We start from the raw sequence: 13,594 nt of genomic DNA, 5'->3' as shown, positions 1-13,594 counted from the left end.
TCTCAGTTGGTCAAGCTAGAAATTTAATAAAGGAAAAAAATAAACTTACTTTCTCTATCTAGCTCATAAACAATGCAACGAAAGAAGGGTTTCTGATTCAAGATACGACAGTCTTGAGTTTATCACCTACAGCCATCAAAAAGTATATCACAGTACTAACAATAAAAAAAATCTCCAGGGGCGCCTGGGTGGCGCAGTCGGTTAAGCGTCTGACTTCAGCCAGGTCACGATCTCGCACTCCGTGAGTTCGAGCCCCGCGTCGGGCTCTGGGCTGATGGCTCAGAGCCTGGAGCCTGTTTCCGATTCTGTGTCTCCCTCTCTCTCTGCCCCTCCCCCGTTCATGCTCTGTCTCTCTCTGTCCCAAAAATAAATACACGTTGAAAAAAAAAATTAAAAAAAAAAAAAATCTCCAACCCTTCCGGAACTGTGAAAGGCAAAGGCTTGATATGCTCTGAGTTTTATCTTCCTAATATCTTCCTCTGTATCTTCCTAACACGACATGTGAGCAGATGTATCTGTTTAAAAGTCAACCTTAATTTACCTAAAATCTAAAATCAGGGATATTGTGATTTATCCTCGTCATAATTGGACGTACTTCATTTTAGCCTTTTTCAGTTCAAAAATGTTTACACTGTGAGTATTTCCTTTCCTTAGCATTAATTAAAATCCTGCAGTATGTGGTATTTAGTAGTTAGTGCTGACATACACAAGTATTAATCTGACTAAAATTAGCCTAATTAAGATTGTTATTAAGTCTTACATAAAGCAGAAGTGTGCAACACAGTAGGTAGCAATTATCTTGGCTTTTAAATAACATTTAATTTGAAATGTGGATGAAGTATATTCAAATATCTCCCAGACCTTGCTCCTTAAAATAAAAACTTGAAAATTCAAATTAACTCCAAGTCCTTTATGATGTAGGGACAGCCAAGGTTTTGGTCACTTTTTACATAACCAGTGACTCTACTTGTTCTAATAATTAGCAGTGATAAAAGACTCCTTTTTTGACTGGAGCCAAAGCACTTGATAAATTAAAAATTGAGTCGGGGTCCAATCACCTTCATTGAAAGTAGGATTATTTTAGCAAAACCACATTTTTGTTGTTGTAGTTTTAGAACTGATGCATGTTTTTCAAAACAATCACAGTACATACTCATTGAAAATACCTGATGAGAGGAACTGTAAATACTAAAAGAAGTAATGTATAAATATCTAGCCTGAATAATTCATTCATTCGATTGTTCATTTGTTTCATAAATGGGTGGCTCAGTCAGTTGAGCATCCGACTTTGGCCAGGTCATGATCTCACGGTTCATGAGTTCGAGCTCCACATCAGGCTCTCTGCTGACAGCTCAGAGCCTGGAGCCTGCTTCAGATTCTGTGTCTCCCTCTCTCTCTGCCCCTCCCCCACTCATGCTCTGTCTCTCTCTCTCTCTCTCAAAAAATGAATAAACATTAAAAAAAATTTTTTTTTAAATAACCCAGGGTCGTGGGATCAAGCTCCACATCAGGTGTGGAGCCTGCTTAAGATTCTCTGCCCCTCTTCCCCACTCATGCTCTCTTTCTCTCTCTCTAAAAAAAAAAATAACACACATTAATGTTCTCACGTTCTTACCTTTAGAGTGGACATCAACAATGGATTATATTTGAGGTAACATAGACCATCTAATACACCATCTGAAGTGATAATTGATATCTTAATAGATACATGTGTATATCTGATCTCTATATAATGAGTTACCTGCTCCATACTTAGAAATTAAAACACAAACTGAAGCTGAATCTCCTGAATTGAGTTCCAGTGGTCTACAGAGCAACAAAAGACACAATATGAGTAGCTCAATTCAAATATAGGAACATACCAGTAATAGGAACAATAAATGTAAAAAACATGCCATTCTTACAGTGGGTAAGTAATATCTTCTGCAAAGGCAAAAGATACATATGACAATAAAATTATAGTTGTCTCTGTGAGAGTGGTTTATGGACACCAGTATGTCCTCACATGAGCAAATTTCTTATTCTGGAAATTTGCCAAAATCATGGATCAAGGCTCAATAGAATTTCATACACACAGTTGTGTTACATATCAGAGACTCATATATCAGACTACCCATAAAAAAACACCCATAGTTTCCTCAGTCAGTAAATTTAACCAATAACTGAAGAAACTTAACATATCTGTTTTTTAGTATTAGATTTTGCTTCAGTGTGAAATGGCAATGTTTGAATAAATTCTGACTTTCCTTTATTTCATTGTTGTCTAATTTGGAAAATTATTACATGGCAGGATAATAGAATAAACTATAAGAGCTTCAAGACTCTTATGGACTTGTCTACAACCACACAGCCAATATTAAAACATACATTATTTATCTGCATATAATATCTCCTTTGGAACCATGTGCTTTATCTTGTAAATACAGATCTGCTAGAAGTTTTAAATGTGTACATTCTGATAAACTGCACTGTGCTTCAGACGAGTTATGATCTCATACAAGTTAAGAATAAAATGGAATGGATTAAATTTAGGTTAGAATCAAACTTTGTTTTGAATTTTAAGAAAGTCATTTTTCACTAGCATCAGAGAGCAGTGGCAAATAAAAAGCAAATGTAGTTATCTAGATCCTTCAGGTAAAAATATGCTTTGCCCTAAAATATCTGGGTAAATGAGTTAAATATTTGTGTTTTGCTCAAAATTGTCTGGAGAACCGTCTTTCATTGGATTTTGCTACATTAGGTCTCATAGTGCTTTATGCTAGAGTCATACTTCTCAAAATTTAATGTGTACTGGCATCTCTGAGGTTCTTATTTAAACACAGATCTGATTCAGTCCTTCTAGGGTGGAGCTGGAGATTCTGTGTGTCTAGCAAGTTCCCAAGTAATACCAAGTGCTGCTGGCCAGAGACTACTCTTTGAGTATCAAGGACAGAGAAAGAGACCAAAAGACCACTCTGTCGTGCTTCATGCCTGTGTACAGGGAGCAGGAGCCCAGGGAAAACTGCCCCAATTTCTCATCAGGCCAGAGTAGACAATAAAAGCTGATGACTAATCCAGGGCCAAATCTGGCCCACCATTTGTTTTTACACTGCCTGCAAACTAAGAATTATTTTCACAGATGAACATTTGCTATTCATCTCATGAAAAGAAACAATAACATTTAAAAAAATTTTAATGTTTATTTATTTATTTTGTGTGAGAGAGAGACAGAGAGCAGGGGAGGGGCAGAAAGAGAGAGAGAGAGAGAGAGACAGACAGACAGACAGACAGACAGGATCCCAAGCAGGCTTCACGCTGTCAACACAGAGCCCAAAGCAGGGCTCAAACTCACAAACCATGAAATCGTGACCTGAGCTGAAATCAAGAGTCAGACGCTTAACTGACTAAGTCACAAGGTGCCCTAAGAAATGATAACTAAACACCAATTAAGTGAAATTCCATCACCTCCCCAAAAGAATTATTACTTTGAATTTCATCAATAGAAAATTTGTAGAAACATATTCTATCTCTTGTTGCAGACGTATCTCCAAAATTTTGCCCTTTGCCTTACAAAATCTAAAATGTTTATTACTGAGCCTTTAGAGAAAAAAAATTGCTAATATCTTGTCTAAGCTATTGCCTCTAATGTTATAAACTTTTCTGAATAAAATATAACCTTTTTTACATAGTACAAGGAGATAACCAAAAAAAGAGTAGTGAGGGGGCGGACATGATGTTTTTTTCTCGGATGATCCTAAATTAGTGAGGATGAAGGGTATCATAGAAGATTCTCATAGAATTCAAATTCTAAAACAAGAAAGTTTGAAAACTTATTCTTACCTACCTCAACACTTTCTTTACAGTTGACATGATTATCATGGACAATATAATTCGTGCAATTTGAACAACTGAATTTTTATGTAATGCCTGAACATACATGCATTAGTTTGCTATAGCTGCCATAACAAAATACCACAGGTGGCTTATTAAGGTGGCTTAACTAACAGAAATTTTTTTCTCACAGTTCTGGATGGTAAAAGTCCAAGATCAAAGTGTAGGAAGATTTGATTTTTCCTGAGGCCTCTATTCTTGGCTTGCAGATGGCCCTGTTCTCGATATGTCTTCATATGGCCTTTCCTCTACTCATGCACAGACATCATGTCTTTTCCTCTTCTTCTAAGGACACTAGTTTTATTGGATTAGGGCCCCACCCTTCTGACTTCTTTTAACCTTAATTAGCTCTCTAAAAACCTGTATTCAAATAGTCACATTGGAGGTTAGGACATCAATAAATGAATTTTGAAGGAACATAATTCACTCCACGGCAATACCATATATATGTATAAAGTCATCTCTGAAATTGTGTTACATAAGCATTTCTTCCTATCTAAATGATACATAAAAAAGTGTTTCTTCTTAGAGTTGAATTTATCTTTGATTCAGGGAAACGTGTAGGTTAGTAAACAAATAATACTGAAAGCCTTATAATAGTAAGTACCGGTCTCTAGCTCTGGCTTTCTCCACCATCCAGTCAAGGTTCCCAGAGGCAGATCTTTATGTGTTGTTTGTATAAGTTAATATTGCTAAATAATATGATTATAGAATATTTTTATTTAAATCAGCAATCAGTTTTACACACACACACACACACACACACACACACTCATGGCAAAATCAAAGAATTAAATTGTCTTATATAAACATTTATTTTCTATATTTAAAAAGTATATGAGGGGCACCTGGGTGGCTCAGTTGGTTAAGCGTCCAACTTCAGCTCAGGTCATGATCTCACAGTTTGTGAGTCGAGCCCTGCATGGGGCTCTGTGCTGACAGTTCAGAGTCAAGCACCTGCTTCAGATCCTGTGTCTCCCTCTCTCTCTGCCCTTTCCCTGCTCATGCTCTCTCTCCCTCTCTCTCTCTCTCTCTCTCTTAAAAATAAAATAAAACACATCAAAAAAAATTTTTTAATTATTTGTTTTTTTAAACAGCCTGGACAGGCTCTGGGCTCCTAGCTGTCAGCACAGAACCCAACATGGGGTTCAAACTCACAAACCACAAGATCATGACCTGAGCTGAAGTCAGACACATAACCGAGTAAGCCACCCAGGTGCCCCCAAAATCGTTTTGTTAATTCTCAAACTGCTCTACCAATTTCATCATCCCATCACCAGCTTTGTCCCAGTGCTAAAACATATAAGATAATATACTAAAGGCTCTTTTTCCTCTGGTGATCTTCTCACAGACTTCTATGTCCTCATTCTGTCTTGACTGTGGCCCTTAGGAACAGCAGCATGGTGCTCTTTCTTGTTAGATTTCTAATTACCTCTTCCTCTTTCTTGACTTACTTCCTTTTTCATTACCATTTATCTTTTAGCAACTTCCTATGAAAGGTATATGGGAAGCAAGTTTTCCAAGAATTTATATGGCTTGAAAAGCCTTCTTTTTACCCTTACCCTTGATTAATTCACTGTACATAGAATTGTGGGTTGAAAAGAATTTTTCTTCAAAATTTTATTTATTTTTAATTTTTTTAAGTTTACTTATTTATTTTGAGACAGAGAGAGAAATAAAGTCAGGGAGAGGAGAGAGAGAGCAACAGAGAGAGAATCCAAGCAGGCTCCACACTCTCAGCACAGAGCCAGATGTGGGGTTGGAACCTGCAAACTATGAGACCATGACCTGAGCTGAAATCAAGAGTCGACTGCTCAACCGACTGAGCCACCCAGGCACCCTTCTTCAGAATTTTAAAGCTATTGCTCTATTGTGATCCACACACCTGAAGGACTGTTGAAAGGCCTCGTGCCCTTCCGATGCTCTTTCCTGTGTTTATGACCTCTTTTCCTAAGTGGAGTGTTCTATAAGTGATATTCTAAGTTGCCATGTTATTGTGCCCTGGTAAAGGTCTTTTCAACCATCACACTATTCACCAGGTATTCTCATTCTTCTCTCAATCAGAGAAATTTTCTTTTATTTTTAAAATAGAATTTCTTCTCCTTCATTTTCTCTGTATTTTTGTTTTCAACTCCTATTAATTACAATATTGTTGGATCCTCCTAAAATAATCCAATAAGTCTCTTTTAAAAAAAAAACTTTATTGAGGTACGATTGACCCACAGAAGCTGTACATATATAATGGTTACAGTTTGATGAGTTTGGAGATAAGTATACGTCTATGAATCCATCACATAATCTATGCCATACACATGTAGATCATCTCTAAAAGTTTCCTTCTGCCTTCTTTATTTATTAATTTGTAATAATAATATAAAGCATATATTAGACTTCTAAAATATATTATTTATTATGTATAATATTTATTATAGGTGATAAAATATAATTATATTTATAAAATAAAATATAGATACTAATTATAATTTTGTGTGTGTGATAAGAACACAAGCTCTGTCTTCTTAGTAAATTTTAAGTATGCAACAGAGTATTATAAACTATAGGCACTATGCTGTATGATAGATCTCCAGGGCTTCCTCACCTAGAATAACTGAAACTTTGTACCCTTTGACAAATACTTTCCCATATCTTCCTCATTCCAGACCATGGCAACTTCATTCTACTCTCTGACTCTTTAAGCTCATAGCATGATTATTTTATATTGCACATATATGTGATATTATGTAGTATTTGTCATTCTGTGTCTGGTTTATTTCACATAGTGTAATAATCTCCAGGTTCATTCACATTACACAAATGGTGGGATTTCTCTCTTTTTTAAGATTGAATAATATTTTGTTGCATGTCTATGACACATTTTCTTTATCCATTTGCCCATTCATGGACATTTAGTTTGCATCCGTGTCTTGACTATTGTGAATAATGCTGCAGTGAACACGAAAATGGAGATATCTCAAGATTCTGATTTCAATTCCTTTGGATATATACCCAGAGTTGGGATTGCTAGATCATACGGTAGTTCCTTTTTTAATTTTTGTGAATCTCCATATTGTTTTCCATAGTGGCTATACCAGTTTATTCTCCACACCCTTACCAACACTTGTTATCTTCTGTTTTTCATAATAGCTGTCTTGACTGGTGTAAGCTGATATCTCATTGTAGTTTTGATTTGCATTTGTCTGATGATTAGTGATGTTGAGTACCTTTTCATATACCTGTTGACTTTTTCTGTCTTTGGATAAGTGTCTGATCAGTTCCTTTGCCCATTTTTAAATCAGATTATTTGAGTTTTTTGACATTGAGTTGTAGAAGTTCTCTACATATTTTGGGTTTTAACTCTTTATCAGATATGCGGTTTGCAAATACTTTCACCCTTTTCATAGATTTCCTTTTCATTTTGTTTCCTTTGTTATGAAAAAGCTTTTTACTTTGATGTAGTCCCATTTGTCAATTTTGCTTTTTTTTTTTTTTTTTTTGTGCCTTGTGCTTTTGGTATCATGTCAAAGAAATCACCAAGACCATTGCTTTTCCTCTATATTTTCTTCTAGGAGTTTTACAGTTGCAGGTCTTATGTTTAAGTCTAATCCATTTTCATTTAATTTTTTGTGTGATATAAGATAAAGGTCAAATTTCATTTTTTCTGCAGGTGGATATTCTGTTTTCCCAATACCACATGAGACTATCTTATCCCCATTGTATATTTCTGGCACCTTTGTCAAAGATCAGATAACCACATACGCATGGGTTTATTTTTGGGTTCTCTATTCTGTTCCATTGGTCTATATGTCTGTTTTTATACCACTACCATATTGCTTTGATTTTTGTACATTTGTAATATATTTCAAAATCAGGAAGTGTGAGGGCACCAGGGTAGTTCTTGCTTAAAATTACTTTGGCTATTTGGGGTCTTTTGTGGTTACATATGAATTTTAGAATTGTTGACTTTGGTGTCTATAAAAAAATGTCATTGGGATTTTAATGAAGATTGAATTGAATTTGTAGATCACTTTAGGTAATATGGATATTTTAACAATATTAATTCTTCCAATCCATGAACATATGATGTCTTTCTATTTATTTATACCAACTCTAATTTTTTTGATCCATGTTTTAGAGCTTTCAGTGTATAAGTCTTTTGTCACTTTGGTTAAATTTATTCCAAAGTATTTTATTCTTTTTGTTGTTATTGTAAATGGGATCATTCTCTTAATTTCTTTTCTTTCTTTCTTTTTTTTTATTTTAGAGAATAGAATGTGTGAGTGGGGGAGAAGGACGGTGGGGGGAGAGAGGGAGAGAGAGAGAGAGAGAGAGAGAGAGAGAGAGAGAGAGAGAGTCCCAAGTAGGTTCCATGCTCAGCACAGAGCCTGACATGAGGCTCAATTCCACGACCCTGGGTTCATGATCTGAACCCAAATCAAGAGTTAGATGTTCAACCTTCTGAGCCACCCAGCACCCCACTTAATTTCTTTTTCAAATAGTTCATTGTTAGTGTGTAGAAACACAAGTGATATTTATGTTGATTTTGTATCATGAAACTTTACTGAACTTGTTGATTAATTCTAACAATTTGTGTGTATGTATTCTTTAGTATTTTCTACATATGAAATCAAACAAATTGTTTACTTTTTTCCTGCTTTGAATGGCTCTTATTTCTTCTTTTTGCCTAATTGTTTTGGCTAGGATTTTCAGTAATATACTGAATATCAATGGTGAGACTGGGAAAGTAAACAGTAGGACAAAATGTTTCAGATAGAGTGAAGAGCAAAGCAAAATCTCTAAGATGGCAAAGAGTTTAAGATAGTCAAGAACAAAAAAATTGGCTGAAAAATGGTCCGAGAGGAGAAAGTAGCAAGCAATGAGAGTGAAGCGATAAGTACAAGAAAGATCATAAAGACCATGTGAAAGATTTGGGATTTCATCTTAACTGTATGGAAACCTAGAGAAGGAATTGAAGCAGAAGAGTAACATTGAATTTGCATTTATATAAGATCACCCTGAATGTTAGGTGCTTAATAGATTACAGGTGGGCAAGAGTGAAAATAGGAAGACCATTAATCATGCTATTGCACATAGTCTGGTTTCAAAATAATAATGACTTGGACTACAATGATGACAGTAGCTATGAAGAGAAGCAGGTTCATTCACAGTATATTTTCAAATAGAATCTGGATAACTTAATAATATATTTGGGAAAGACAGAGGATCCCAAATTTCTGCCTTGAGTGCATGAAGGTACTGGAAGAGATGGGGAAGAATGAAGAAGTAAGGAAAGATCAAAAGTTCTGTTTTGTGTAACCTCTTCTTTGAAAACTTCCTTTAGAGATTGCCCATCTTTCTGACCTTTCTTTCAGTGGTTTTAGCTCTTTTTCTTGCCCCCAAATGCAAATATGTCTGAAGGCATTGCTTAGATGTTCTCTTCTCTCCCCAGTCATTTTTTAATTTCACCTGACCTTAAATTTCAATTCCATGTAGATGATTCATTAATCTTTATCTTTTGACTCAACCAGGCTTCTGACCTATGATTCACATTTTCAATTGTTTTCTGAGCACTCCTCTTTAAATTATTTCTTTGTATCTCCAACTCAACTCAAAATCAAATTCATGTTATGCCTATCTATCATGGATCTTATTTATATTATTGGCACTATCATCTTTATAGTCAACTGGATTCATATTCAACGTTGACATCTGCTTCTTTCTTGCTCTTGCTATGGTTTTATCAGTGGAATCTACTGATTCTTACGTTTCTATTCGCAATGTTTCCTGGAAGTGGGAGCCCTGATTATAACTCAAGCCCCTACTATACTTTATCAAGATTATTTTTTAAACTTCCTAACTGTCTTCTGCCTCCACTCTGTCTCCCATCCTATGAACTAGCATGTAGCCTTTAGAGTAATCATCCCAAATGACAGTTATAATCATTTCACTTGTGTCTCATATCTTCAATGATTCCATTATCTTCAGAGTAATTTAGAAATTCCTTTAAAATATATTTAATGCCTCTTACGATCTGACCTCAATCTATCTTGTCCCTTGATTCCCAAATAACTTGTTTCTCACTATTCTGAAAATCTGACTCTTCACAACTCTGTGCTTTTGCTCATGCCAATGATGCTGCCATCACCTCTTCATATGGATGCCTTTCTTTCTTCAAAGCATAAAATTATTTCTCTCACCTTCCCAACTAGAAATAAGTTTTTCCTACATTCCCCAATTGAATATGAATCTGAAATGGCTAAGAACAGACATTTTCTCATCCTGTATCCTCAGCTGTGCCTAATATACTGCCTTGCATATAGCAAGAAGAGAGTAAATATTAAATTGAATTGACATATTAGCTCTTTTTCTGATGAGTCTGTAATGTGCCAAGTAACCTAAATAAATGCAATTGTGTGGTGAATGTGATCTGAAAAGTAGATAATCTGAAAAGTATAAAAGTAGATCTGAAATTCAAACTTTTTATATGAGCTGTTTAAAGAACCAAAATCTCTACTTCACTATGAATGGGCCTTTATGGAACTAATTTAAAATAAAAATGAATTAAAAATTCCTCAAATATTTTGTTATTCAGATCCCCCCCCCCCTTTTACACCTTCTATTTCTCAGGGTCTCAGTAAAGAGCAGACTTTATGGATACATTTAAATGCTGAGATATAATCAAAAAATTTACCTACCAGTTTCTCTATCAACCAAAACAAACACTAAGCTATTTAAACATTAGATTGATTTTTTTGAATTGAAAGCTTTGCCTTATCTGAAATTTTATGCAAGTTAGCAAAATGTGACTATCTCTAAATTTCAAGTAAACTCCATCAAGCTAAAGTCTGCCTCTGCTCTAACGATGGGATTAAGTCCAGTAATATGAATGATAAATTGAGAAATGGAATGGTTGCAGTGGATATAACCTGTAACAAAATTGTAACAAAATCCCTACTCATTTTCAACCAAACTTCTGTAGCTAATTCCTCAAGAGTAAAAGGAAAAGAAGAGGTAGGCTACTTTTTGAGTAATTGCCTCCATTTACACTCTTTACTAGCTAATTCACCTTTACTATCTCTTTTTCTAAACAAAAGTTTCTAGATTTTAATTCTCTAATGGCTGCTTTACTTTGTCTGAAAAGATTACAGAAATGTCAGAAAACTGAGGACTGAAAATACTTATAGATTATTTCAAAACCATTTTTTAAATGATTCAACCCTTACGAAGAGATAATTTTATTTTAAATTTTCTCCAAAGTATTTTTGATTCATATAAATTTTAAAAATCATCAAAACCAATCTATCTTATCTGAGGACAAAAATTCAAAACTATTGCTTTATTTTTAATAATTGGTTCCTATTGCTACCAGGAACTGTTATAATAATACCAATATAGTCTCTGCTTTAAATCTCATTGTCACCCTACAAAGTCAGCATCACTAACCCCATATTAGAGCTGAGGAAAGTGATAATGAGGTTAAATAACTTTCCAGAGGCCATCTAAGCAGTAAGTCAGGAAATAGCGAGTCAGAGCAGCTATTTTTGAAAGACTGGAGTATAGTCACAGTATAGTCAACACAGTTAGTGGGCATCTGGATATTCCCAGGGCAAAAAATGTTGAGGAAACATCTCCTAGTGTCAATGTGTAAGAAATACTATGGCCTATACACTGGTTTGGGGGCTCACTCATTCTTTTTTTTTTTTTTTTTTTTTTTTTTTTTTTTGCCTGCCTGATTTTCCTTCAGTCACTGGAAATCTTTCTGCTGCATTGTCTGTGATGGTAGCTGGCTTCTTTGAAATACACAGAAAACACTTCCCTCCCATGGAGCAGCCTCTTTCAGGCAAAGTTCTCACCGTTTCTTCCATGCCCTGTTTCCACCTGGTTCTTCAGTACGTTTTACTTGGAGTGGCTGAAACACTGGTCAACCCAGCCTGTGAGTAAAGACTGCATCACCTCATGTAAGAATACCCTGAGTATTTACACAGAACACATCACCTCAAGGGGTTGGCAACCTATTTACTCCATGGAGATTTCCCATAATGCTTGAGGACAAGTCTATTAATTACACTCATTTTTTTAACAAATGTTCTTTTTAAAATGTTAATTTATTTATTTTGAGAGAGAGAGAGAGCACAAGCTGGGGAAGGAGAGAGAGAGAGAGAGAGAGAGAGAGAGAGAGAGAAGAGAATCCCAAGCAGGCTCCAGGCTGTCAGTGCACAGCCCAACAAGGGGCTAAAACTCATGACCTGGGAGATCGTAACCTGAGTCAAAATCAAGAGTCTACATTTAACCGACTGAGCCACCACATACCCTTTATTATCATGTTTTAAAAAAGTGTTTAATTTCATTTCATTCCTCTGCCAGATACAGAACAAGTATTAGTTCTTCCTGAATGTATATGGAATAAAAGATTTATGAATTTGTTAAAGGCAGTAACTATTTGGTCAGATACACAAGAGTAAAAAAAACTGCTAAAACCTAGAAGTCCAATATATTCAGATGAAAACTCTCCTCTTCTTCTTCCCACCTCCTCCCTTCTCACTCATAGAAAACTCACATATATACACTCCTCCCAAAAATGACACTTATAATGTACTTTGAGAGTGTATAAACATGCAAATGAAATGAAAATTTGAGCCAATTTTCCAGATAACTCAATGTCTTTAAATTAAGTTTCACTAAATTAAGTGTGATCACTAGTGTTTCATAAGATGAGTTCAGAGTAACTTTATTAAATATCAAGGGTTTTCTGGATTATCTAGATTGCTGATATTAATTAAACTAGCCACTTTAAAATTCATCAAGTTATTTCAGTAACTTCTTGCAATACAGCAGTGTGTGTGTGTGTGTGTGTGTGTGTGTGTGTGTATTTATCAGTGTAATCTATTGCAATTATTTTTTACCTTCTTTTTATTTCCCTGCAGTGGGAGCCATGATTATAACTCAAACACCCATTATACTTTACAAAGATTAGTTTTTTTAACTTCCTACTTTCCTACCTCCGCTATCTCTCCCATTCAATCAACCAACACATGACCTTTAGGGTAATCATCTTAAATGATATCTCTGATAATTTCACTTGTCTAAAGTCTTTAATTATTCTATTATCTTCAGTTATTCAAAATTCATTAAATATACATATTTAATAAAGATATACATATGTATGCACACATACACATATATATGTGATACCAAAGCAATTCACTGAAAAAGGTAATAAAAATAAAGTCAATTAATAAAGTTTGTGTAGGATGTGAAAATAATCTGGCTGTGACATGTGTCACCCCATTGATCATCAGGGTTCATTCAGCTGATCTGGCTGGCTAGGCATATGTCCCCTTCCTCCCTCACTGCTCCATGTACTTCTCTCTCAGAGCTGCACACTCGGTCAAGGAAGATGACTTTCCCTATAGAGGAGGGACATTCTTTGGTCAAGGGTATATGAGTAGCTGCATTCCCCTGCTAGAACCTCCAAACAAGGTCTCAGGGTCCGTTTGTAGGAGAATTTAGGGTAGTCAAGCTTCCAAGACCCCAGACACACCCAAATGAGGCACTGCATGTGGTAATCTGCCTGAAAGAAAGAAAGAAAGAAAGAAAGAAAGAAAGAAAGAAAGAAAAAAGAAAGTAAGTAAGTTAGTGGAATTATAATCATATATGTGTATTACACTTCTTCTTATAATTTTAAATCATTCCATTCAATACATTTTATATAAACAAATTACTTTAT

At 35.2% G+C, this 13,594-nt stretch overlaps 1 protein-coding gene across 1 annotated transcript in view; it reads left to right on the top strand.

Moving 5' to 3' along the window:
• SLC15A5 (solute carrier family 15 member 5) overlaps window positions 1-13,594 on the top strand; it is an 84,480-nt gene that overhangs the window by 38,779 nt on the left and 32,107 nt on the right. The window contains exon 6 of the mRNA XM_047065543.1: window positions 11,612-11,800. Coding sequence (XP_046921499.1) covers window positions 11,612-11,800 — 189 coding nt within the window. The remainder of the gene's footprint in view (window positions 1-11,611; window positions 11,801-13,594) is intronic.

Source organism: Lynx rufus, unplaced genomic scaffold (genome assembly GCF_022079265.1).
Source record: "Lynx rufus isolate CCGP_SWC_20201006 ecotype Redwood Valley unplaced genomic scaffold, mLynRuf1.p SCAF_7, whole genome shotgun sequence".
NCBI lineage: Eukaryota > Metazoa > Chordata > Mammalia > Carnivora > Felidae > Lynx > Lynx rufus.
Note: the sequence above shows the minus strand (reverse complement) of the source record. Positions and strands in the feature narration are given on the sequence as shown.